The sequence below is a fragment of the Micropterus dolomieu genome, linkage group LG08 (assembly GCF_021292245.1).
Source record: "Micropterus dolomieu isolate WLL.071019.BEF.003 ecotype Adirondacks linkage group LG08, ASM2129224v1, whole genome shotgun sequence".
Taxonomy (NCBI): Eukaryota; Metazoa; Chordata; class Actinopteri; order Centrarchiformes; family Centrarchidae; genus Micropterus; species Micropterus dolomieu.
In genome coordinates this window covers 9,151,300-9,178,422 of record NC_060157.1, presented here as the reverse complement: position 1 = coordinate 9,178,422, position 27,123 = coordinate 9,151,300, and the positions used below count along the sequence as shown (strand labels likewise).

Below are 27,123 nucleotides of genomic sequence, written 5' to 3'. Positions count from 1 at the left end.
CATGCATTTAGAATGAGAGTCTGGGACCTCACTGAGGACTCATTGAGGACTCTCTTGTATGCTGACAATATAATAAATAATAACAGAATAAGAAGAAAATCCTAAGTGATGTGGAGCATTATTTTTATCTCCTGTGGAGGAAGATAGTTAGTTTTAAATTTATCGTATTCTCGCTGCACCAATATCCTCAGCAGAATCCAAAAGTTGCCCGCTGCCAGGGATTCCCATCCCATTAGCCTGGTGAAATGGCCTATGGTCACTCCCTATCCTGCCTCCAACCCTTATCTTCTGAGATTTGCTGCTGTCCTGATAAGTCCCCGCCTCCCACCCTCTCTCAGCATCTCTCGCCTTCCAGCTTTTTAGCAGCTATTTCTCAACCAAGATGAGGTTGATAATGATACAAGACACAATCTCATAATAATGGCTAAAGCTAGTTGGATCCTATAATTCTCAAAAGATTAGGGCGAGTGAAATCAAGAGTCAGCAACTGTCTCCGCATTGTTCATCAAGTTTCATTAATTTATACAAACAAAAATAAAAGTTCCTTCTGATTCAAACTGAACAAAATAAGCCTAGTAAGCAGGAATGTAATGTGTATGGGAGGCTGTGTGTGACCAGCCAATGACCTCCAATGGTAGTTAAAGGTTTAGGACTCCAATCACAGACACATTATACACCAGCAACATGTCAGAGGTCTCCAGCAGGCAAGATGGCTGCTGTTCTGAAATATGAATGAACGTTTATTTATGCATAATCACTCAGTGTCCCAAAGGATGAGCTATACTTTCTTGACCTCAGGGCAGATAAAGGGACGAGGTTGGGGAGGGATGGGGGTTGGTGCGGTGGGGGCTGCAAACAGCACTGAGCTGCAAGAGTCTGCTGAAAAACAGAACTGAATTCATGAGCTGTGCCATTTACATTTTTATCATGAAGATGCTCCATGGTAAATCATTGCCTACCTGTTAAATTAATAGAAATATTTTGAGTGAAAAAGGCCAGTGTTGTAATCTGTGACTATAGACAAAAGTTGGATGTAGGAAGTCTGAAGGTTCTCTGTGCTGATTTTTTAAAACCCGCCTCTAGTCACTCTTAAACAAATTGGCTGTTAATCAAGCCCTAGTTTGTTTGCAAGGCAAAGTAGGAGAGCCAACTGCTTCCTAACTTTTGAAGAAACTTTACATCCCCTCCATGATTTCTCTGCAGTACACCTGAACCCCACTGCGACTGTGATTGGGACTGGTTTGATAATCATGCAGCATTTTTTAAAATATCTTGTTTTGAACTGATTAATTGGGCTACATTAGGAGGGGCTTAAAGCAAATATGAAAGGTAAGCATGTTTATGACTATGACCTCTTTTTCTCGCAGTAGATACTCTCCTGTTTCACCAGCCCAGTTTGGTTGGGTGGTGACTGCAGAGGCACAAAGTAAACAGTAAATAATATCCATGCTAGTTACACCAGCCCAGAGTCTTTATCTCTTGATTCTTTTAACATAATTAAAATTAAATTACCAGTGTGTGTACAGTGGGACCACTGCAGTCTTAACTATACCCCAGAGAGTTGATTGTTTAGGAAAATTTATTTGATTAAGACTTTACAGCCATGCTAGCAGCTCCATGAGGATGTACTTGCTGATGCTATGGCTGATACTGTCAGCACGCTAACATGCTCACAGTGACAATGCTGCAATGGCTAATGTTAAGGATGTAGGCTATATTGGTTTCGGCATCTCAGTTTTGCTTGTTAGCATGCTAACGTTTTGTTATTGGCACTAAACACAAAGCACAACTAGCTTATAGAAATGTCTTTAGTTTTGCAGGAATTTGACCATAAATCAAAATATTTTACAAATAAAATTTTGACCTGATGGTGGTGCTAGGTGGGAAGTTATGGGATGACCAAGGTTATTTATTCATCCTGAGGGGAACATGAATGCCTGAACCAAATTTTATGGCAATCCATTTGTGGAGACATTTCAAGGAAAACCAAAAAGGCCAACATGCTGTTGGCACAAAAGCAAAAGTCAGGAGGTCACCAAAGTCATCAGGGCTCATCCTCTTCACCATAGTGGAATCTGTTAAATTTCACAGCAATCCATCCAATCGTCAAGATATTTCACTAAAATAAAAAAATGTCAACCTTAAGGTGGCGCTAGATAAAAGTAAAAGGATCACCAAAGTCAGAAGGATACATCCATTTGAAAAAAATATAGTAATCCATCTAGTAGACATGTCAGACTGGACCACCCAATGAACACTGCCATCCCTAGAGCCACAATGCTATTGTGGCTTAACAAAGGTTAAATTCTGTATTGGAAAAATATCTAAATGTATATTCCTCATGGTCTCTGAGTAATATCAGCCTATTATCTCATCTCCTTGTCAGCATTACCTACTGAACCACCTCAATTCATGTGTTAGCACTGTTGACAATTCCCAAAACACAAGTTATTTAACCAGTAAGCTGTTTATAATGTGTGTAAAAATTTCAGAGGTCAGACATCAACACATTCAGTGGTGTTGTTACCACTGTGTCATCATATATTCCAGTGATGATACCGAAAGAGCTTAGATATTAGGAACAGACCTCCCTCTAAGATTTTTTTCAAGTCCAAAGTAGCAACACCTACTCCATTGCCTACCATCAGTCCTCCAATGGCCACATATACGAGGAGCACATGTGCTATTAATTACCACATAAATAGACCTTGGAATTGCCCTGTTTTCAGGGCTGTCCTTCCCAACCTCCTGAAGCACTCAAACAAAAGGGAGGATGATTGTCTCTGGTGTGAAACCATTTCTCTGAGCGGTGCTTTATCAGCTACTTGTCTTGTGTCTATGCGACTGCACTTTGAGCCTCAAAGGCAGTCTTTCCAGATAAAAAGATCTGATTTCCACTCAAAATCTCTATTATTTTTTTTATGAGATTTTAACAGTTGTTAAAAAATAATTTTGTTGGCAGTTCATTTACATAAATATATTGTATGTAATATGTAAAATAAAATTTTATAAATGTAACATAAGAATTTAATTGGTCTTCTGTGTCAGCTTTATTTAGGTGTCTTATTCTGTGTGTGAGAAGGAAGAAACAAAAACCTACTCCATGACTTTCCCTAATCCGTTTTGGAAAATGCAAAACATCCCCGGCCCCTTTGTCTTTATAGCTATTAAAGTTGCCGCTGCCACAATCAGACAAAAGCAAATATTGGACAAAGTTCAAAAAGCAGATAAGTCTGAGAAAGCACTTTGTTCTCCAGGGAAATGAACAGTCAGATATGGAAATCCTATTCAGTAGTTCTTATCGATGTACTAGAACACACTAACTGGTTTACTTGAACGTATGAGCACATTCTTTTGCATGGCACGAACAGAAAAATACAAAATGGCTGTAGAAACAAATGCTACATGCAAAGAATTATAAATAATAAAATATGTAGGATCTGATGTGTGAAGAGAGTCCCTGATGGGTTCACTTGGACCCACACCTTCTCTGACAGCTGGCCATATTTAGTGTGCAATAAAAGGCCAGGTACAGCAGGTGTTTTTGAATAAAGCATGATCACTCTACCAATAGTTCTCAATTTCCATTTTGCTTATCTTTAATAATGTCACTGTCCTGATTTCCTTGGACTTGCACTTGCCCCCTGGGGAAATTGTACTCATGCAGCCTTTTCAAAAACAGAGGGTCACCGCAGAATCATTTAATGCTCTTTTGTGTTTGATATTAGAGCTACTAATGTATTCATACTGTTTGATCAATGAAGTGTATATCCCTCCTATAAATCAAGACAAGAACAACAACAATATAAGCTCTTGACATGCACGTTTTTTTCTTACAAGAATTTCCAGGAGGAAAGCGGGGAAAAGAAAGTCCTCTTCATCCCAGTGGCTTAGCACACCGTCCTTGATGGCTTGACAGGTGTCAATAAATAGGTTCTACAAGGGATATGCCCATCCCCAAATGTATACTCAGGGATATACCCAACCACAAACACAAGGAATAAACTATGGCTGCCTCTTCAATACCTGTGGCCCTGTTTTACAGCTGCAGGAGACTGTCTGAAGGCAAAGAAGTGAACTTAGAGCTGACACAACAACTTTGCTGCTGTGAAAAGCGTCAAAAATCAAATAAAGTCAAAGGGAAATGTCCTGTCAAAGTTTCCCGGTCTCGTCTCAACCTTCAACAGCCTGCTGTCATCTGAGCTTTATGTTTTTTAAGACATCTTGTGCTGGTGCTGGATGGTGGATGACATGTTAGGATTTCGATTATTGAGAGGGGTAGAACCCGGGGCGAGATTGTCACTTTGTTGCTATATTTGGTCCGACAGCAGGAGACTCAAAGAGAGAAAGTCTAGTCTGATTGGGCTTGACAGTTTGCTCTCCCACTATGTCCGCTCTTCCAGACAACTCAGCTTGACATACACAGATGAGCGTGCACAAGCAAACTGACACCCGACTCGGCTTCACAGTGCATCGGTGAGCGCATGTGCAGAGCAGACACACAGAGGATGATGTAGAATGACATCTCCCGGGAAATCAGTGAACACAAACAGAGGAGTGTTTACAGTGACACCTCTTAACTGTTTGTCTGCAAAAATGGGACACAAAGGATGATAGGCCCAGAATTTACAAAGCATCATAAAAATAGAATGACAAATTGCATCACACAATTTGGAATAAATAGCAAGGTCACTCAGCAGTATTAAAATAATCTGTGTTACCGGCTAGGCCTGCATGAGCAAAACAATCGATATTTGATACGTGTAAAAAAAAAAAGGAACAGAAAACACTTTGAGGAAAAGTCTCTTGAGATTCTGAAGTTGCCAGTTTTTCCGATTTCAGGATCAGTTATTTTAATTATTAATGATAGGACTTGCAGACTGCACGACTGCACCTGCACAATGCATGTTCTCAACTTTTTACCACTAGGGGATAGAGGTCCATCCATCAATCCATCCATCGTCAACCGCTCATCCTGTGTACAGGGTCGCGGGGGGCTGGACCCTATCCCAGCTGGGGAAAGAGGTCAGGGCAGCTAAAACCAACACAATCATCAAACACTGCTGTACTGTTCTGCTCAAGTTAGATGCCCCCGGACATGTCTAAAACATATGAAAATACTCTGCTTTGAATAATAATCCATCTGTGATATTGTTTTCCCACAAAAAAGTTCAACTACCTGGTTAAAAAAATCATTGCAATATCCAAAATCTATCAATATGCTTATATTTTTTATTTCAAAGGCACAAGATGTCTCTTACTTCCCTTACCCTTCTCAGTGGTTTCCATATCACACTCCTGCAGGTTGCATGTTGGACCATGACTGGTTTCCAAACTAGGTGCGATGTTACAAAATCATCTTGTACATGCAAGTGTTAAATTCAGATTTAAAGTGAGTACATATAAACTTTCCTCATTCAGGACATGGAAGTGAATACAGCCTTCTGCCATCAATCTCTGCACAAACAGGATTCTGCACAGTGAAGCACAAACACCCAAGAGAAAAAACAATGAGCAAAATACACTTTTGAATGGAGGGGAATTTAAGTCTTTGCTGCAAGATGTATATTTTGGAAGGAACAAAATTAATGTTATGTGTTAGAGAAAATGAGCCTGGATTCTTCCTTGTTAGCAGAAGTAGCACCCAAGGGTGGTTCAAAAGTGCAAACCTGTCCTGCATGAAGGTCAGGAGATTTGAAGCATGGATTAGTCAGTTGGATTAAAGAACAGGCAGGAAGTAATACAATGGACAACCTGCCATAGTAATCCATCATGCTCCAGGGACACAGAGAAGAGAATGTATGTACGCATGTGTGTAGGAGAGACAGAAAAAGAGAAGCTCTTATATAACACTCCAGTACAGCCATTATCCACACTAACCCTCCTCTCCCATTTCTTCCCATCAGGGGAGTTTAGCAAAACAGGATTAGAACCAATTACAAGCCTCCCCAAGAGAGCACAGAGACGGCTCTTGAGGATCATCTGTTTATTGTGTATGACCCACAATGACCAAATTAAAGATGGTCATTTAACATTTAATCAACTACAAGAGTCGAGGGATCAAAAGTGAACAATTCCTGACATACAAATAAATACATGTAACAGATTAGGTGCCACAGTGTGCAGTGTGAGGTTAATAACATTTTGGTTATAGGTTCTAAGAGGCTCAGAGAGTCACCAGCCTTCTTGTCTGACATGTATCCAATCTATGAACCAGGATGGCCTCTTACGTCCTTTGGCGCGGGTCTGTCAGGCATTTCAAAGTGCAGGACAAAAAGTTTTGGTGAGGTAGCTTTTAATTTCTCTTCTCAGAGCCAACAGTCTGCCTGCAGATCTGGGAGCAGACGCAAACTTAAAACCTAGCTCTTCAGCCTTGCTTTTGATTAGAATGCTTCATTATTTTATTTATTTATATCATTTATTTCACTGTATTCATGCTTAAAAATGTTCTATTCCCTCTTATTGCTTCTATCTATCTATCTATCTATCTATCTATCTATCTATCTATCTATCTATCTATCTATCCATCTATCTATCTACCTTTTATTTTATTTTATTTTATTACTGGTTTTATTATTACATTTTCATAATGTTTATTTCTCATGTGCAATTTCCTGTTTAGATTTGTACTGTCTTAGTATCAGCTTGTCAGTTATAAGTAGAGACTAACCTCTACAAACGCTGCTATACAAATAAACTTCGATTGATTGATTGATTGATTGAAATAATTCGTAGTAAATTCCTGCCTTTTGTAAGAAATACATAAGTTGGTTTCCTGAGTCATTTCCTGATTGTTGGTATAGGGCAGTTTTGGAGGTAGGCATGCATCAGGAAGGTAAATTGAATTAAATTATTATGAATTATTATGTAACATTTGATCGTGGATTCATGTGGTTATCAACATCTTCAGGCAGGTTAAAAAGAAACTCACCAGAATTTTCTTGGCTTTCCAATTCGGAAAGGTGAGCACGGCATTTTGCTGGCTTGTGCTGTTACAGTTTTGCCGTAGGAAGATTTAGCTCACTGTTAATAATAATCTCTAGTCACATCCTGTCCAACATACAGTACAAGAAGGAAGATGTTGACTTTGGCTCTCCCAGCTTGTAGAGTTTTTTGTTTGTTATTAGTTTTCTTTTTAATCTAACTTTTGTCCTGAAGTGAAGAATCCTTTGTAAATGCAGCTGTTAAATATCTGATGCTTCATCCTAGCGCCACAGTTTTCGTTGTATTAAATTGAGCTGTCCTGCTGGGTATAAACCCTGACGATTATGATAAGTCAAGTTCTATTAACACAGTGAGAATGATCCTCCAGAACCATTAAGCAGTGTTTGTTGAATTCCTCCTTGCTTTGAAGAAGCGCATGAGTGAGAAAGGAACATGGTTGTGACTCTGCTGAACTCGAAATGTGTTTTGTTTTGCTGCCATCACACTTCCTGTCATGTCATCCCATCCACTCACTTCCTTTCCCTTTCTTCCTCCTATTCACACCCACAATTATGTCATCTCCTGTGCTGATTTGTATCCTTTTAGGTTCTCCTCTTCATCTTGCTCCTCTTCTTCTTCACTGTGAGCTGCAGTCATTCTGTTACATTCTGATGGTGGTATCCTGATGGCCAGACTGCAGTCTGTCCAAACAAGCCTAGCCACTGCTGAGTAATGCAGGCCTAGCCGGTAAGAAATCCTCCAGTATCTGTATTCCAGAGGGAAGGAGCGAACATACTGCTCCCAGGCACTGTTTAACCTGCTGCAGTCAGACAGAGGGGGGTGAGGGCTAGATAGTCGTGTCACCACACTTAAAGCATTTTGAAATGGAGGGGTCTATCTACAGTGGCAAGAGGTGTGCATGCTCAGCTCCCTGCCTGCCTGCCTGCCTACCTGCCTCCATGTGCCACTCACAGCAGCTCTCCAATCTTGCCAGCACTGCAGACATGGCAGCACGAACTAGGTATCTGTTTCCCCACTGCTGCCCATCTGCTCTCCCTTTCACTGGCTCATTCATCTCACTTACAGTCTACTCGGTGCACTGATTCACACATAGAAAACTTACAAGTCAGTGACATTGAACACCTCTCCAGGGAGCTACAAGCTTTAAAAATTGTAATCCGCAGTTTTTTGTTTATCAAAATGAAATATAATTTTTAATGAATATCAGATAAGACATTTCCACTGTCATAATTTATCAGATTTAGTGACAAAAATAAAAACAGAACAACAACTCACCATATGCTTCTGGCCTTGGAGAAGGTCTTGTCCACTCTGAAAAACAAACAAACATAAAAGCACAGCTATTTTAAAGAATACTAATTAGATATTTTCCCTACATCCCGGTTGTCTTTGTTTGGTGCTAATCTGTGTCAAAAACAACTAACCAACAAAAAAAGACACAATAGTTCTACTTTAAAATGTCACATCCTACTCTAGTATAGTTTGCACACTCTCGTCTACTCTGCAGTTTTTCATGGACTTATTTAAGTGTGGAAAGTACAGAGGGATAATGAACCATCCTTTCTACTTACAGAAAGTCTACTGAACTGAGAGATGTCAGTTATGCAGTGGGTTACCCTGAAATAACTCCTGCCATCTGTTGAAGTAGCATTTCCAAGGATGAAAGGATGATTACTAGCCTGGTGTTTCCTGAGACAAAATGAATCTTGTCCTAGTTTTAATCTGCACTATGAGGCTCATTACTCACTGTCAGTCAAGAATAAACCTCTGTCCTTAAGTCACTCTGGATAAACAGATTGGAGCAGTAGTCACTGGAAACAATAACCATATCATGCAGCATTGGGCCTCAGCTGAGAATGCAGAACAGCGTTTCTGCCAATAGATGGCACTGTGTGTGTAGGAGAAATATCAACCTCATGTCTGGCAGGTGAAATTCATGACAAACTAGGCATTCCCTCTGCTCATCAACCACAATGTCATTTAACCCGATATTGAAGTCATTAAGGCAGGGTATTTAACAACCTGACACACAAACAGGACCACATACTTCTTCTCTGCTACTAATCGGAAAATAACACCAATACATCTAAACTTCTCTTGGGATGCTCTTAACTTCACTGGCAACAACAAAATGGATATTTGATAGTGATAATTGTCTCTGACACATGGCTGCAATGCCTTTCGATAGCTGTTGGTGGTGACACAGAGAAAAGGGAATGTTTAGTATGTCTCTCAGGACTCTAGCAGCTACCACCGGTGCTGTATAATGACCACTGAGAAATTCTTGGGATGATACACCACCAGACAGGACAAAAGCAACACATAATACAAATAATGCCGAAGCTGTAAGGTTGATTTTATTTCCCCTTGCTGTCCACCCTGCGTCTCCCAGTAGAGCCACCAGAGCTCAGACCTCTTACTCATCTTTCCCCAGACATAATTAGTTTGCATGACACAGCACCACCTAAAGGATCAAACTACCAATTCTGGAAAAATAAGTGACTCTTACTGTATCAGAAATAAGGGTAAAAACAAAACTAAGAGTCTACACAGTCTAATGTGTAATGTGCCCTGCAAAGCTGTACTTAAATAATAACATGTTGATGTTTAACAGGTATAATGTTTACGGTGTTCACCATCTTAGTTTAGTGTTAACATTTCATAATTAGCACTAACCACACACTACAGCTGAGGTTGATGAGAATGTCATTAGGTCACCAGGTTTTCAGTCATAAACCAAAGTATTGGACAGACATTTTGACATCATGATAGGCCAGATTAAAAGTCAGAGAATCACTAAAGTTATCACAATTCATTCTGAGCAGAACATGAATGTCAAAATGTTTTGACAATCCATCCAACAGTTGTTTTCTTTCGAAACTTCATGGTGGCACTGGAGGCAAGTCATTAGGATTCATCACCTGGGAACCATGACTGACATTTGCTGTCCCCTCACTTTTGTTGCCAGTGGTTTAAACATTAGTGGCTGTGTGATGTGCTATTTTTAAGGGGGAAAATGTGAGGGGTGTGCTCACTTTTTTGAGATACTGTACATACATGTATGTATGTATGTATATATGTATATATGTATATGTATATGTATGTATACTGCTATTCCTATAGTCAGTATACTAGCATAGCTAAAAATCAGGCTACAGAAAGAGTTTCAGTTTTCATTCACATAATAGAAAGGTCTCTTACTTTCACTGATTACGAAAATTTCCCCAAAGAGGTTACACTCGGACCAAAAGCAAAAACATTTACACTTCTTCTTTTGTTGTGAGGAATTCTCAAAAGATAAAATGAAAGCTTCAAACTTCCTTCTTCTCAGAAAGCTGTGTTAGTGAGAGGAAACAGGCCCTGGGGGGTTTGTTTTGCTCACTGTACTGTGGAGTCACAAATCAACAGGCTTGTGTTGTTACAGTAGGTTGTCGCCTGATTCCCCTCAGTGCAGAAGATCGCTCATCATTTTCAACCCCAGGTCTCGATGTGACATATATTGTCACTAAGATGGATTTCATGGTGCTGTTCTATCTCAAATCTACCACCAGCATTGATTTCACTGAGCCTGACAGACATGTGTGTGCAGATAATTCAGAGCTCCACCTTCAGTGGAATGTATACTGGTCCCTGGGAGAGAACCAAAATACTTATCTGCTGTCAGCTCTGCTCTTGCGAAGCTGAGTGTGAGGAGGATAAAGCTGTTTTGATATGTACTGCATCACTAAGAATAACATTTTCGAAACCTCTTCCCGTGCTGCTCCCCCATTCTCAGGTTTCATGGAATTCCCATTAAATGAAATCAACCAGGGTGTGGTGAGATTATTGATTAACGGCTCCAAACTGAAATACCAAAACCATTACAGGAAATGTGCAATAAAATGTACCCTTAGCTACAAAACAGAACATGATACCAAAGAGCTGAGACATCCTATCAACACACTGGGTTGGATATGGGATACATTTGTCAAAGATTTGCTAAGATTATGAAATGAACATGCTCTGCTAAAACATGTGCCTACATACACAAATATTGTATTCTGACATCTTGCCACAAGCTACAGAAGGGTCAGATGACATAAAATATGGTTGTTTTCAGACAGGGGGACAAAAGAAATTATATACTGTAGAAGCTACAGGAAATGCTGCTTGTCATAAGTTGTAGAAGTACAGAAATTATTAATTATATAATAATTTTAATTACTCTTGATTTTTTAAAGTAATTCAAAAGAATAAATAAATCTCATATACCCAACAATCATTCTATTACCACTTTTCCCAAGGAAAAGAAATTTAATTCATCCCTGAGAAACGTTTCTGAGAGACGTTTCATTACTAAAGCAAAGCAAGCTAGGCTGAGCAGGACAGCATACAGATAAAGAAGCAGCACAGCTGAAAACAGCGAGACGCGAAAAACTCGCAACCTCACCAGCAAAACAAAGAATATTCTGTCCCTCTCTGTGAGAACAATGGTCAGGGGGGAACTAAAGTAGGCTATAACAAATGTGCCTGTGCTAATGCTTTTGTGGGCAATGAGTCATATTTTCACATTCACATCTCACAGTGAAAACAGTGTGTAGCCTAGTTTCTCTTTAAAAAAGACTAGATGAACAAGCGTATTTAGGAATGCAACATGGCCCAGATAGGAATTACAGCTCCGGAGGTGGTAGCCAAATACTGGCAAATTGTTTTTCATGCTTTTTCTATGCTCTCATCTTGGTATCAACCACGAGCTGGTTCCCATGAAAACAATCATCAGCGAGGGATAAGAAGGCTCAAGGCAGGTCCTGGAAGCCCTAGCCTTAGCCATCCCCATGTCAGCAGCCGTGACAGTTAGTTAATTCAACTTTAATCTGACCTTAAGCGTAGCTCATGATTTCCACATTTCATCCCTGCTAAACTTTTGTACATTTTCTTCACTTCAGAAATTAGCTGAGGCCTGTGGTGTATATCAAGTCAGCAACCCTGCTCATGGCAAGTAGGTCACCAGACAGGGCTGGAGGTGTCAGCCCAGAGGAAACCCAGCTTAAAGCAAACAAGTTTACTCTTTAGCTACCAATCTGCTGCAGTAACATGTTCTTGCACTGCTAATTCTGTATCAGAAATATAAGAAGAACTCTTAAGTTAGGATAATACTGGCAGATACTGACTAACACATTATAACCAAATTATCTTAAAAGGTCTGGGACAATACCTAAATGATAAATACAGCCTTTCACTATTCACTAGGCTAGGTTAAATTTTTGTCCTGAATTATTTCTAACCAGTAGAAGAAAACACTAAAAGAATGTAAATATGCTGGAACATAACCATCTAACATTAATATTAATTAAGAAAGGTATAATACTGAAGTGTAACGTCATTGCCATTATTCTGCATATTATAACACAAGAGCCATTTGAATTAACTGATTCAGTGAAACTAATGTTGAGAACATGATAATAACATGTACACATCTTGCGCAGAAAGTATTCCTCTTCCCAACAGCTACAATAAAATGTGGTGGGATTACAATAGGGAATTACTACAGTCATACGATTCATCCTCTGAGGACCATACATTTTCATGCTAAATTTCAAACCATCAAATAGTTGTTTAGATATTTCAGTCTGGATCAAAGTGGTGGGCCGAACAACAGACCGACATTTGAATGAATACAGCATGTGAGCCTATTCAGTTTATTCTGAATTAGGTCTTTCTCACAATAACACCTACATACAGTAAACATGGATTATACTACCTCACTCTGCAGTTAGCTATTCCCTAGCCTATGCTTCTGGTTAGGAACTGGACACTGTCAAAAATAGATACAGAGAGAGACACACAAGGCCTTGAGCAATGCTGAACAATATCTTTATATATAACACTTGGGGTGGTAATAAGACCTGAATGTGATCAGATCTAGACTGTATACTGTATCTTGACCCAGCATGGACTGAATGAGCCCATTGACAGAGAAATAAGTGTATAGTGGTTGAATGTCCTCATTTAGCTACAGTACAGTAGGATACAGTGAACATGAAAACACACCCACGCACACACACACACACACACACACTGGTACCACAGCTATGCTGACTGCTTGTAGGCACTGCAGTTTCAATCATATCTACCCAACAAGAGAACACATGACATGTTTTTTGTTGTCAGTCTTATGATTAGTGTTTATTTTGTAACTATGCGTAACTCATACTCATGTAGTTTAGCGTAATCAGTTTAGCATCAATTTAATGTTATTTACTTATGTTCACATATAGACACCAAGAACCCTAGTGTTGTTGTAATGACAATATTAGAATGACTATATTAAGATATTAATGTTGGTCGCTGCCATCAAAATAAATATTACTTCAGGTTTCAGTAGTTTCATTTCTCCTATCATGGGAGAGTTTTTTGAGTTTCACTCTAGCTGTTGTTACTTTTCTCCAAGTACATTTGTGTTTTATAATCTGTTCTCCACTGCTGTGCCATTGCAGCTGTAATGGAGCCCATTAACATGTTAATTAACAGTTAAAGCAAACTGTTAAGCTGATTCACGTGAAAAGCTTTTCATCAGAAAACCACTGGAGGGCTTTTATTGCAGCTACAGGAAATGTTGACATAAGTAGGGTAATGACTCCCGGTGAAATGCTTCTCTGATTATATCTAGGTATATCAACATGTGAAGATAGAGGCATTGTTGGCAAATTGTTTCAAAAGATGCCACCACAGGTGAACTGGTTAGATAAAGAAGAGCAGGTGATTGATGGTATTTATGTCCATTACTGCTATCTGGTGATAATCTATCATTGTAGGGTTCATATTATCAATGCGCAGATTTTTCCCACAGTCAAATAGTTTTTACTCTATTGTTGGTGTTATTTTGTAATCAGAATTACTGTGTCAAGAGGCATAAAGTTGCAGTAATACTGTCTGACATGATTGCAGATTAATGTATGGATGTATTGGTGGCACGGAGGGACAAAGTACAAGATTATAATAAAACCCCTTGTTTTTATTCTTATCACAGCAAGAAAAAAAGTTAACGATTGGTAGCCCCATGAGCATTAGATAATTAACTGCCGCTCACCAAGTCTCTTCCTGCCCATTCTGCTCCGCGAATGGCTTGCCTTTGTGAATATGAATGTAAATGTGAATGGCAAAGTAAATATGCAAGGTGGACTGACTGAGTAGGCAATGAAGAGCTCTTTGGTTGCTCTACATTTCCTGTTTGTTTTGCCACTGCCCTTGGAAAGGTACTTGAATGGCCTCCTGTTCTCAAGCAGCCCTGCCTTGCGGTCTAATCATCTTTTGTCATGCAAACATTTGTATTGGTCAAACAAAAAGACCCTCTCTGTGTTGTCTTCCTGTTGTCCATGGTACAATATTCAATGCAGTAAGCCTTAGACACTAGATAATCAAAAATAAAACAGAGATAGAAGACTTTTTTCCCCAAACAGGATTAGGTGTAAAAACTAACAAGGGGTTACATCAAAATAAAACCTTAAATTCTTGAAAATGATATTACAGCCTTGTGTGCCTTTTTGTGAAAGCCACAAACTACACAAACACTTTGAAACATGGTTAACTGGTGAGGTCAATGTAAATGCTGATCTTGAATATATTCACAAAGTGTTACTATGAACCAAGTACTCTGTTTAACACTGGGAAACACCTTTTCCCCAAAGAGCATGTAGTCTTGTTTACTGAAAGACATGACCTTTTAAATCAGCTGACCAGAGAATTCTAACAGCAATTCATGCATGCTCACATTTCAAAACAAACAAGTTTTTCCATTTGGTTTTTGAACAGGACTGACATGTATTCTTCCAATCTTTATATGGGACACTACAACATACAGCATCATTATCCTTGTTGCCTGAAGGTTAAGCCACTGAGCAGACAATGGTGCATACAATAGGCATGTAAGACCAGTAAACATTATAAGTTTTAAAAGTACACTTAGAGACATGTCCAGAAAGGGATATGAAAGCTCAGTGTTGCCACATTGTGCTCACACTTGACATTTCTGCTGCCAAATTACAGTCTCCAGTAAAACGTAGTCTGCCTGTAATAACAAAAGGAAATGGCTATTAACCTACCAACAAGTGAAAGAAAAACCTAACACATAAAAACTCAAATTAAGTGGCAGCTTTATTAATACATTACAAAGCATGCTGTGTCACAGACAGGCCGATCTGCAGAGAACAGAGGGGCAGAGGGTATTACAGATCACATGCTGATGTGAGAAATCAGACTGACCTATCAAAATCTCAAGTGCAATGGCATTCAAGGCTGCTGCTAAACAGAAAACTGAAATGCAAGTATTTTTTTTATATTAGAAAAGCTGAGCTGTGGGGAGTTGGTTAGCGCAGCCAGTAAAGCACACGCACCATGTACTAGGGCAATGAGTCCTTACCGCAGTCTAGTATCGTTCAAACAACAATGGATGATCAATCCTAACATGGTGGCACATGTGTTACAATTTGAGCTATACAACTATGGAAATACCATAAATAACTATTAAATATGTTACAATTGTAGAGTAAATAGGAATTTACCTGAAACAAAACTGAATTGAAACCCAAGTAAATATTCTTTCATTATTTAAGTTTTGTGACCTTTGGGTGGGTTTTAATTATCTAGCCCCATTCTCATCCACTTCATGTGAGACAGTTCCATTTAGGTTATGTAGAAAAGCTCAGGGAAGCAGATGTGTGCTGCTCTTTAACAGAGGTAGGACGGTTAACCAGACATACATTTTTCAAAACAACTAGTCTTTTCTACAACGGCATATTAGGGTCATTGTAGATTTAAAAAAACATAAATTAGGGAGCCTAGGGAGGGGGGCAATATTCCAAGAAAAAACTCTGATTAAAGTAATGAATTTACACAAACTAAACTTGGACATTCTCTGAGATTAAAGTCGTAAATTTACAAGACAAAAACATGGGAAAAAAATTCAGTAGTAATAGAAGGCAAGTGTCAGTGAAGACTTAAAAAAAGAGCTATTCTTCAGACTGTATCAACTGTGACCACTTTGCCAAAATTGCCACACAGCCAAGGGCAGATTGGCCGTCAGAAGTGTCTGGAGTTTTCCCGGTGGGCCCCTGGACAATTGGGCTGATTAACCACAATGTATAAAAAAAGAGACATAGAGAAAATCGATTGGTATGCGCCTTGATCGACTGGCCTGCAGTGTGTGGTTACTGGCCCAGACAGTGATGGGGCGGACCATTGTAATATGATTAGCCATGTCAGTCTGAAACTTAAGTTAGAGACTTTATCAAAACTATACACAATACAGAAAGAAAAAACGTCACATTGGCTCCTAATAGTCATAAATACTGTGCAGCATAAGTACTTAACAGGTAAATAAAAGTAAAGATATCAAGCCAGATGTATATAAAATTAGGATATCAATATATATGTACGAGGAAATATAAATATATTGTGACTTTGGATGCCTTCAAGTGTAATTTCACTCACAAATATTCCCCCATAGAAGTATTATGCAACTAGTATATGGTACAATCAATCACATACTTAACATCAGAACATAATGAAACAGTTGGGCAAATTGGTCAGAATCTTATTGCATCATGATCTATTAACATTCAAATCACAGATGCATGATCCGGGCAGCCACTAGGCTTGTATATACAATATAATTTATTGATTGTAGTCAAGGGCTCAGCTGAAGTGATTACTTTACTTGTGGAGAGATAGATATGTGTTTCTAATTTTGAAAATGTATTTTAATGGCTCATTTCATGATGTACTGTATTTGCATAAAATTCTCAAGAATGCAAGAATAAAGGTCTCTAAAGACCCACAGCCTCCAACAAATGCTGTCAGGAGAGTGGGCTGACCAAGGACAAATTCCCAGGCCATGTTTTTGTTGCTAATTGTACATTTCCTTTAACACATGCACACACAAAAATATAGATATCCACAAAACTTATCCTTGAGTAAGGGCAGCAAGCTGTTGCATTGGGGGCACCGGTTCACCTTTTTACCATTATAAAAACTCTTTGCTAGGATACTGTGTGTCTACTGCTCAGTATCCTGTAAAGTGGGACACATAACAACACCAGGGACACAAGTGCCTACTGACAACATGGGAGATACCACACTGAACTGTGTAGCACATTTTTTTCTATTCCCAAAAACATACAGGTATAATACACGGTGTCTAATACAATTCACATCCATCTTATCTTCAGCTCTGTCAGAGCCTCAACAGTACTTTCCTGTAACCTGAACTATACATACTTTCTCTCTGCTTATTTTGTCACCTTATCTTGTTTATGCCTCACAGCTGATACCTCACCATTACTGTACAAAAGGTCACATTTAATGATTCATTATCAAGCAGCAACAGCTGTATTATCAGGTCCAATTTATAACAGAAAGCCAGAAAAACAACAACAAAGACCTTCTCATAAGTATGATGGCATTGCAGTGGAAATAGCACAAACATGCAGGCACAAACACAGACACAGAATCTGCACAGTCATCAAACAGGGAGACAGAAACACCAAAACACATTCTCATGATCACACAAATGAGAACTGTGTGTTATGAAAAGGTTTAGTTGTTGCTACAAATTATTAGGATATTCATTCTTACCCTCCATAGGCTCCAAAAGTGAAACTCCTCTTTCTCTGCGGCATGCCGGCTAATGGATAGCAGTGAGTCAGTCAACTCAATGCTGAATGGAGCTAGCACTTGTGTCACTTACGCTGACTGAGCATGTGTGTGGGTGTGTGTGTTTGTATGCTTTGCCTGCCGTCTGAGTTCCACTCCCACAGCCTCAGCTAACGTGCCCTGCCTCTTCCTTTGCTTGCACGCCTCCTTCACAAACAGGGGGAAGAAATGGCAAGAGGATGAGGGAGAAAGGGGGAGGGTGCTGGAGTGAGGGCTGCTGACCATGTCAGTCTCCCAGGGAACTAGGAGTGTGGTGGCAGCCTTTCTCACATTCAGACTTCATCCTCTCTGTCATGCATCATGATCACAGGGAACACATTGGCAGGTGTTTTTTAAATTAAAAATGTACTGTAATATCTGAAACCACAAAGTACTGACATATCACAAAGTAAATGATTGGTTACTTGATCATTTCTAAAAGAAAATAGCAACAGGCAAAACACAGAGTTCTTGGCATTGTAAAAGTTTGCTGAGAACAAGTTTTGCAACAGTAGATCTCACTCTCTTTGTCACTGGAAGACAGCTGGTCAAACAAGCTGCAGACATCAGACAAAGAGTTCATCATTCTTCACAAATGTCTTAATCACAGGGCCTTGCCCTGGGTGAACTGCTCCACTCCTGCTGTAGGTAAATGACCTCTAAATAAGTTTCTAATCTGCTCATTCATCTCCCTCCTAATTCTTTCTTTGTAAACCAATCAAAACCAAACCTCTTGTATGCACAGAAAAGGAGGGTAAATGTAACACAGAGTTATCCTGCATTAATATTAGCCACATTGATTAAACTGAGTATATGTCTGGACATAGAGGATCTCCTTCAGTAGACTGTTGAGTCTGATAAATTGGCAGCAGTGACAACAATGCATGAATGCTGCCATGGATTATTGAATAAAGAAGGATTGCTGTCTACAACACCAGCCAGCTATGTGATAGACATTCACCAGATCATTTGCACCATGTTGGATGAAACCTGTTTTCATGGTCAGTGTTAGCAGGACAGATTCAGCTGTGTAAGACAGGAAAAGCAACGTTTTTAGTTGACAAAAGTTAATTTCATCCTAAACTATCAATAAATCAAATCTCGCCAGTCCAGGACCTTAATCTCCCCCAAGGACCAATGATGTCTTCATCGCATTAACTGAAAAGCACTCATAGCAAACTGAGCAGACGAGCACTTAATTAATCAACGTGCCTAACAAACATGCACAATCATGCTGATAGACAATTACATCATCTCTTCACAATTACATCACCATTTTCCTTTGACAGTGCAATTTTCTTAAAACATTTCACCACAGCATCACAGTCCTTGGCTGACTTTCGGTAATGGACCTCACTTTATTTCTTGGCCATGAGATAACTTATCTGACCAGACAGATCTTTGGCTTCATTGATTATAGCAATCATTGATTTGATTGACATTCTTGACAATTCACTTTTAAGCCAAGGGATTTCAAAGTCTGTCTGTCAGTCATTCCACTATTTGGGTCCAGACTGAAAAATCTCCGAAACTATAGGGTGGATCACCATGACAGTATAGCCCCACAGCGCTGCCAAAAAGGTCATAAAATCTTGTAAAAATTCACATTAACAACATAATAAATATGGAAAAGTACACCATCACATGGTAGTTAGCTAGAATCCATACTAAAGAGGTAAGTATGAAAAAATGCAAGGAATGAAGAAGCAGGGGGCTGATAAAGAATTTTACTTCAACTATGTGAAATTTCAAATTGTTAATGATTGTGAACATGTTTTAAATAACAAAACTGTTTACATCTTATCCAACATGAAAACAAATCTTTAACCAAACCATACTCTCAGTTATTTTTAATCAGCTGAAACAGTCAGAAACCCCAGTCTTGATCCCAACACACAGCCAGATATCCAGCCTTGTGACAGCCAATGCCCAGCTTCATTTAAGTGCCACACACTCTATTGATTCAGCGCATCACTCTTGGTTCTACCTTCAGTCCTGTCTGCTTTCCTGACAATTCAATTAACTAAAGCAGCTTTGGCGTGTGTGAGGCATTTGAATGGGTACAGCCCAGACAGGGGCCTTTAATCACATCACCTCAGGGACAAAGCCCAGTCCTTTGAGCAGCTCTGGCTCCACTTTTGTTTTAAAGGAAGTGGATGGGCAGGAAAACTCTCAAAAGGGACAAAAGTAATGGAGATCCCTCCCAGATAACTATGTCGTCAAACTCACAGAAAATACTGATACCTCAACACTAACAAAACACCAACTCAGACAACAAACCACAAAACAACAAACTGTTGTATGTATGGCTGAACAACAATATCAATCAGAATAAACAGCACCATAATTAAATTCATAATCCTAAAATTCTCCTAAAATTTTATTATTGCTACAGGTGTAAACAGATGTGGGATGTCTCCTCACATTTGAATCTGTGAATGGGTAGGACTAGTTATTGTCCCAAGAACTCCAAGATTTCCAGTGTGGAAAGGGCAGCTGCAGTAGGGCAGCTGTGGAGGCAGTGTTGTTGTGTGGTATACAATTAGGAGTGGACGGAGCAGAGGATCATTCCTTCGTCCTGAGCTTGGCTTTCATGGGGCAGGAAATTTGCTCCAGTGGAATAAATGAGCATTGTGCTGGTCTACTGAGGAGCAGACGCTGATTAAATAGACAGCTTGTGCAAAGGCCTTTGTTAAGGAGGTGCATTGTAATTTATCATTTCAGTTTTTTTAAAGATAAATAAAATGTAGGGTAGGGGTTTATTGTGTTTGAGGCTGGACAGACATGATTAATCAACTCTACTACAAAGCAACATGAGGTTCAAGGCAATGTACAGCTCTGCTGGCTCAACAAAACCATTACTCCAATAGAAAACAATAAAAAAAATAATATTTGTGCTCTATGCTTACTCTAATATATTCTCATGACATACTTTCCTAGCCCTTATCTGGTTAAAAAGCAGGGCACATAATAATAATGTAATTTTATTTATTTAGCACCTTTTAAGGAAGGTGCACAAAGTGCTTTCCAAGTACTGGTCATTGGCTCACTTTTAGTTCACTTTAATGAACCAGTACATCAAAACAGTGATAATCCTTCGTTTATAACCTGGAATCTGGAAAACATAAGATCCAAAGTAGTCGACTTGAGGGGGTCTGAGAACAGGGTATTATTTGTCCCCAAATAATATTTGTAATTAATATCACTTTAAAGGCCCTAAACATTTGTTTTCTAAATTACCATTTAACTATGACTATTGGAGTCCCACATGAACACAAAGTTTTCTGCCAACATTAGAACAGTTTTGGCAGAAATTTCTGTGAATCTCTAATTTCTGCAATCTCTTCATTTGATCTCTGATGACAGTTGGTGATTTGTTAAAATTGTCAGAGGCTTTTTTCTGTAATCTAACAGAGCGTGACAGCCAGGGCAACAAAGCCAGGATTGGGGTAAAATTGAAAAAATGCTTTTGTTTTGGTGAGTAGCCTAGCAGCAGAGCTCTGTATGATTAAAAACTGTGGCAGATAAACATGACATTACAATAATCTTAGTTACTAAATTAGAGTTGCTCTGATTTGTTTGAATATTTAAATTAGATTATAAAAACATGAATGAAAGGAAGCATAATGTTAGTTCAGGCAGAGCTGAAGTCACTCTAGTATTGGCTAATCTGCATAATATTCCCCTTTTATCATGATATTATTAGGATCTTGCCATATGTTCATCTAAGAGTACACAATATTATTGAGCTACATCACAGATGAGAAGGACTTACTGGCAATCAGGGGAAATCACAGCATGCTGTTGCTTCACATAGATTAGGTACATTTAGTTAAGAATATCTCCCTTGAATCAGCATGCTCATCTGAAGTTAGCCAGGATGTTGTGTGAGCATCATTTCAGATGAAAAGGGCTTTGCTAGCATTTAAGGGAAATTGCAGATGCTTGTTGCTTGGATTCGGGATGGTGGATCACAGTTCCTTGCTCATACTTATTAAGCGGGGAGCACTAATTTTGTTTTGGGGATTAGCTCTCCTAGCACTGAGAGCTCCCTCAAACAGCAGAACATTTTCCACCAAATATAACTGTATAACCATTTGCTATTTATGGTCAATTCCTTGACGTAAGTGTTTCTGACTGAACTCATTTTGTTCTATGTTCCTCCAGGCTCCTACCACTATCAAAGTGAACGCCCAAACTTTCAAAGGCATACTTTCAAATTTGCAATTATTTTTACCTAGGTTCTTATAATTATCAATATTCGGGGTGAGAAGGCCAGGCAGTCAACATTTTTATTTGGAGAGGACCTCTACTCGAAAAAGGTAGATGCTGAGCTAGTGAACAGCCCCTTTAAGAACGAGGTTAATCATTCCACAATATTTTTACTGTGTCGTCGTGAACACACTCCCTATGGCCAATGTATATATTCTAAATATTTTTCTGATATTTGACTGAACAAGAGGTACACATACACTCTGATATTTGAAGAGGGTGAGTTTGCAGGGGAAGGGGTATACAAATATTTGAAGGGAGTGAATATTCAAAGGGTAATTGTGCTTTGAAGCATGAGGAAATAAGCTGAGCCTTATCTCTGTGTGAGCATTTCATTTCCATTACACATTTGAAATTTCAGTAGCTGACTGAGTGTAAGAGTGCATGGCTGAAGCCATGGCAGATGTAATAATTTAAAACTGTAGCTATTTGTTAGTTTTGGATGGTTCAAATTTCCTCATCAAGTCACATGGAACAGAGTAGGATCTATATGAAGTAGGATCTACTTTTTCACTTAACGTCACTTCATTGTCACTTCTAAGGAATTGAAGGCATCTGTAATCATTTTTGCTCTTTAAATCAGCCCTCCTTCTCACTTCTTCTTTGTTCATCTACATCAGTTTTGGATACACATTTAGAGAGTAGACTCCTCCAGCAGACGTCTGAAAATAACACAGCTGAAAAAAAGTTATAGTACGGGTTGACTGACTGGGAGGAGGGGAGCGAGCCCACTGAACCATCCTCGTCCCAATGAGGTCACATGTCCCGCTACAAACATCCTCAAGCAAACACTGTGGCCTTTCATGGCCTCTCATTAGAGGGCCAGGATATTATGGCGGACCAGGCAGAAGAAAAGAGGTGTTGTTGAAATGTGCTTGAAATTAATGAGACCTATCCACTTTATGTTCCACTCTGTTGAGGTTTGAATGCAATAATTAGTTCCCTATATTGTTCCCATTCCTTATATTCCACTGGTGAGAGACTATAGAGAGAGGCTATAATCAGTCGATGGCAAGAGAGTGATTATGCATGTTTTTGTTTTCATCAATCTAATGCCTTATATTGAATTACATATGGCATCATCTTTATCTAAGGGGTTACCAATCACTTAATAATAACAGGGACTTAATAGGGACTTCTATCAAGTATTGGCCTCACAATCAATGAATCATAGCAATGCATCTTGTTCAGACAATTATGATCCGATGCAGGATATGGGGAAACAGCTACGGGGCATGTTTTCATTGATCTTTGCTCTGAAAGATCTATTTGAGTTATAATGGATCCTCAGTGCCATGCTATCTCTCCGCTGTGTTCCAGGCAGCTCCGTGATGAATAGTTCTCTGCAACTGAGAAGGAACTTTGTCTTCATACCAGGTGATCAATAGACAACCCGCCACAGCAGACACGGACTCAACTTTAAGTCCCTCAGCTGGTGGAGAAATGCCAAAAAACCTAAATCCCTTTGCTTTCAACTCACATTGGGAAAAGTACATTTGAAAGCTTTCATTTCCACTAACCAATATTGCACCTTTGACCAATCCACTTTTAGCTGTTAGTGGATTGCAGAAACGTCTGCACTGGAAAGGTCAATAAGAAAGTAAGTATTTTTATGGTGTGAGTGTCTTGAAGTGTAAAATTCTTCGTGTGTGCATTTATTACTGAATTGTCAGTGATGGTCATGGAAATGCAGAGTAACAGTGCCCTCTCTTGGGCACTTGAACATCATTTATTCCAGGATAAATTCAACTGTTTTATAATTTGCTTAACAACTTAAGCAGTTGCTGATCAACTCCTACAATAACAAGAAAAGTAAGGAAAAGCTGATGTTCACATCATTAAATTTTTATTCTATTTTACTTCCTTAAAATAATTAATTATTAAAAAGGACTGATAGTAAAATTACAAGTTTGGTAAAGTATTATATTAATAACATAATAGCCAAGCTATTCCGTATCTGCAATACCGTGTATTACAAGCTACCTTGCAAGTTTGTCATCATGGCAGTTTCTAAGGCCATGTTTCTGCATAAAAACGCATAACTTAGTATCTGTATCTGTCCTACATCTGCTATACAGGTCAGTGGTGCAAGGAAGAAACAATATGAAATCATTATAGAGAGGAACAGCACATAGTGTTTGTTTTACTTATGTTGAATGAATGCTTAATTGAGAATAACCTTTTGTGTAGATTCATGAATATTCATATGAACTCAAAAAGATGAGCCATTTGATCCAGATTGTAACTCAATGCTAAATTGCAGTAAGTTGTAGAATGCCCTACAGTAACATGCCTTAAGAGCTACAGGTAATTATAGAACCCTTTGTTTTGAAACCATAAATCATTTTCTATGTTCAAAACAGAGTTGGTGTAATTTAGCAGTTTGGTTCCTGATGAAAAGCTGCAAGTAATTAAATACCAGTATCTGAAAATAGCTAAGGTTTGTATTATTTACGCTGATTACGCTATCAGTCATGTATCCATTTGTAATGACTTTATATGAAAGACTGTATCTTTTGCTGCTTTGAAACAAGGGAGGAGAGACAAGGGCTAAACAGAGCCAACCAGGAGGATAAATCGATAGCCAGATATCATGTCAGCCCTGTTCATACAAACCCTGTACTGCAGTAACACAGCAGCGCTCTGTGTCTACTTTTACACTACTCACCTACCTGGGGTTTTAAAATGTTGGCATTAAATATTATAGTGTACTGATTATTTTTATCTAAATACTTCCCTTGCTTTTAACTTACACACATCATAAAATAAACTCACAATGATTGTATACTGGTACTAATTAAAACCTAATTGAGGGATTGCTGTGTTGGTAGAAGTGAAGAGATACAGCATATTGAAAACATCTTTTCATGAAAAATGGTCCTTTTTCAGGAAGAGTGTTTCTTTAGTCAACCCAATCAAGGAAGATGAAGCTGATGAGGACATACAAGAATTGCCCCCCAAGAGAAGTAAATAAAAAACAAAATCAAATGGCCACAGGCTCAAGATACTACACCTATGGCAAGAGACTTTTATGAATGTTAATAAGTCTGACATCGAAGAGTGTGGATCTAAGATATATAAACCAATTCAAATAAAACTCAGACTTAGTCAAAACTCAGTGATTATGCCTATACGCACTGTAGTGCAAGTTCAAGACCTTAATTTAGGTAGGTTTAGGCTACTGAATGGGCAGAAATACAGAGGCAACTTGTGATGAATATTGAGAACAAATATAGAAACATCACAGATACAGAGGCAGAGAGAGTGGGTGACTCATTCAAAGCCCATCAAAGAGACAGTACACTTTCGCTCTAATAAGCTGTTTGCACTGGTCCAGTTGACGTCCTCCCCTGAGTAGAGAATGCACACAAATGCAGTCTGCAGATGAATAATTCAGCAGGGTGGAAAATGATGTATCCAATTTCTAAAAAAAACAAAAACTAAAAACTTTTAGGTATCAACATGAGGCTTTATATATTGTTTGTTTTGTTGTGCCTGCAAAAGTCCATGGACAGCTCTGTAATTAAGATCTCACATAAGAAAACAACACAGTTACTTTTAATATAGGAGGAGAAGCGGGCAAATGTTTGATTTTGGAAAAAGAAATAATGAGCAGAATCCAGTCGCTAATAACATACCACTGCTGTCCAATCACAAACCCTTTTCTCTCCATGTTCCCATCAGTCAGGTTCCCCCATCTTCACAACAACATGAACATAAGCCTTCATTTGCAGCTTCTCATCCCTGACCCACTGGCTATGTTAATTGCAGCACAGGTTTGTATTTCAGACATCACAGACAGGGCTGTAATTTACAAAAGGGTTCAATAACATATTAGACGTCAACTATATAGCATGAGAGGGGAAGAGCGCAGGAGAGAGTAAATTGCACCTCTACAGAGTGCATCTTCACAGGCTTGCATATTTGACACATTGCCACAGAGGCATCCTATATGTGTGATGATGAAAGAGTGGTCTCAGGAGCAGCCAGTGGCCTCACATAAACCAGCATATAAATAATCCATGTGAAATCTGGCAACGCTTGTGTGGAATCTGAGGGTCTTTAATATAGAATTGAGGCTGTGTGTATAATATGCTTAAGTGAATAAAACAGACAAAAATCAGCTAAAGGGCCAAGTCATAAAACAACTGGAAAGAGCAGAGATGGACTAAAGAGTACAGTAAAGAAGAGATAATATAGACTAATACAATTAAGTAATAAAAGTAAGTGATTTAAACGATAACATTGTCCGTATATGCAGGATAATTGTATGTATGATTTGGTTAAAAAACCCAGCTCATGCAGTACACCAGGAATTAAGATAGATTGTTATGGACTAGCCCATGAAAAGCCTTGGTAGTAATCAATTATACTTTAAGGTCACAAGAACAGAGGAATCTAGCGAAGTGACACAAAAAAGAAATATGGTCTTGTCTGTTACCAGCCTTGTTGCAGCATTTCAGCACAGTGCAGCCACTATAATGCTTTAATCAGAAAAAACAGCAGTAGTGAAGGTCTGGAAAGATTATACAAAATCTATTAGCATATTGCAGAACTGAAGCTCAGACCAACTATTGTTCTTTGAAACAGGCTTAAAGGGGAACCCCGCCTATTTTACATATCTATTTCTGTTTACAGGTCTTGGGAAGTACTTCTGTGAACATGTGAAAACAAGTTGCAAAAAGCCTTTTGCTGTTCCTGAGGGAGCTGTGAAAAGTCTGAGGTTGTGGAGTTTGAAAGAAGTGAGCCAAACATACATCTAAAGCCCGCTCATCATCTCTGCTTGGGGCTAGTGGCTTGAAGCTACATTAGCTGCCACCATGGATGTATTATTAGAAGTGGATACCAGACCCAAATATGGCGCCTATTCATCTAATAAGAATTGCTCGCCTGGTGCGTACACCAAAAAAAGTTTACAGCTTCCAGGTTTACTTTTGGGGTAGAAAGCCCACTGAATATGTGTAGTAATGTTTGTCCCGCTGGCCTCGTCTGCGTGTTTCTGCTCAGCCCATTTTACATTGTGATGACGTCATAGATTTTTAAGTCACTTTTCCGGAAATTTAAAAAGTAAATTTTTACAAATAAGAACCTCCATGGATCAAAATATCACAATAAGAGTCACAATTTGCCTTGTTTTTAGGTTGTGTCCAGGTTTACAGTTTTATAGATGTCTCCTTCATAATGGTGCTTATTGAGAAAATGCATTTTGGGCAGCAGGGGAATTTATCGCTGCGAGTG

At 38.9% G+C, this 27,123-nt stretch overlaps 1 protein-coding gene across 1 annotated transcript in view; it reads right to left on the bottom strand.

Moving 5' to 3' along the window:
- The window catches only part of rap1gapa (RAP1 GTPase activating protein a), a 50,373-nt gene extending 32,707 nt beyond the window's left edge, over positions 1-17,666 (bottom strand). The window contains exons 1-2 of the mRNA XM_046055337.1: positions 17,557-17,666; positions 8,221-8,256 (exon numbers count right to left, since the gene is read on the bottom strand). Coding sequence (XP_045911293.1) covers positions 8,221-8,256; positions 17,557-17,600 — 80 coding nt within the window. The 5' untranslated portion in view covers positions 17,601-17,666. The remainder of the gene's footprint in view (positions 1-8,220; positions 8,257-17,556) is intronic.
- Positions 17,667-27,123: the final 9,457 nt, after the last annotated feature.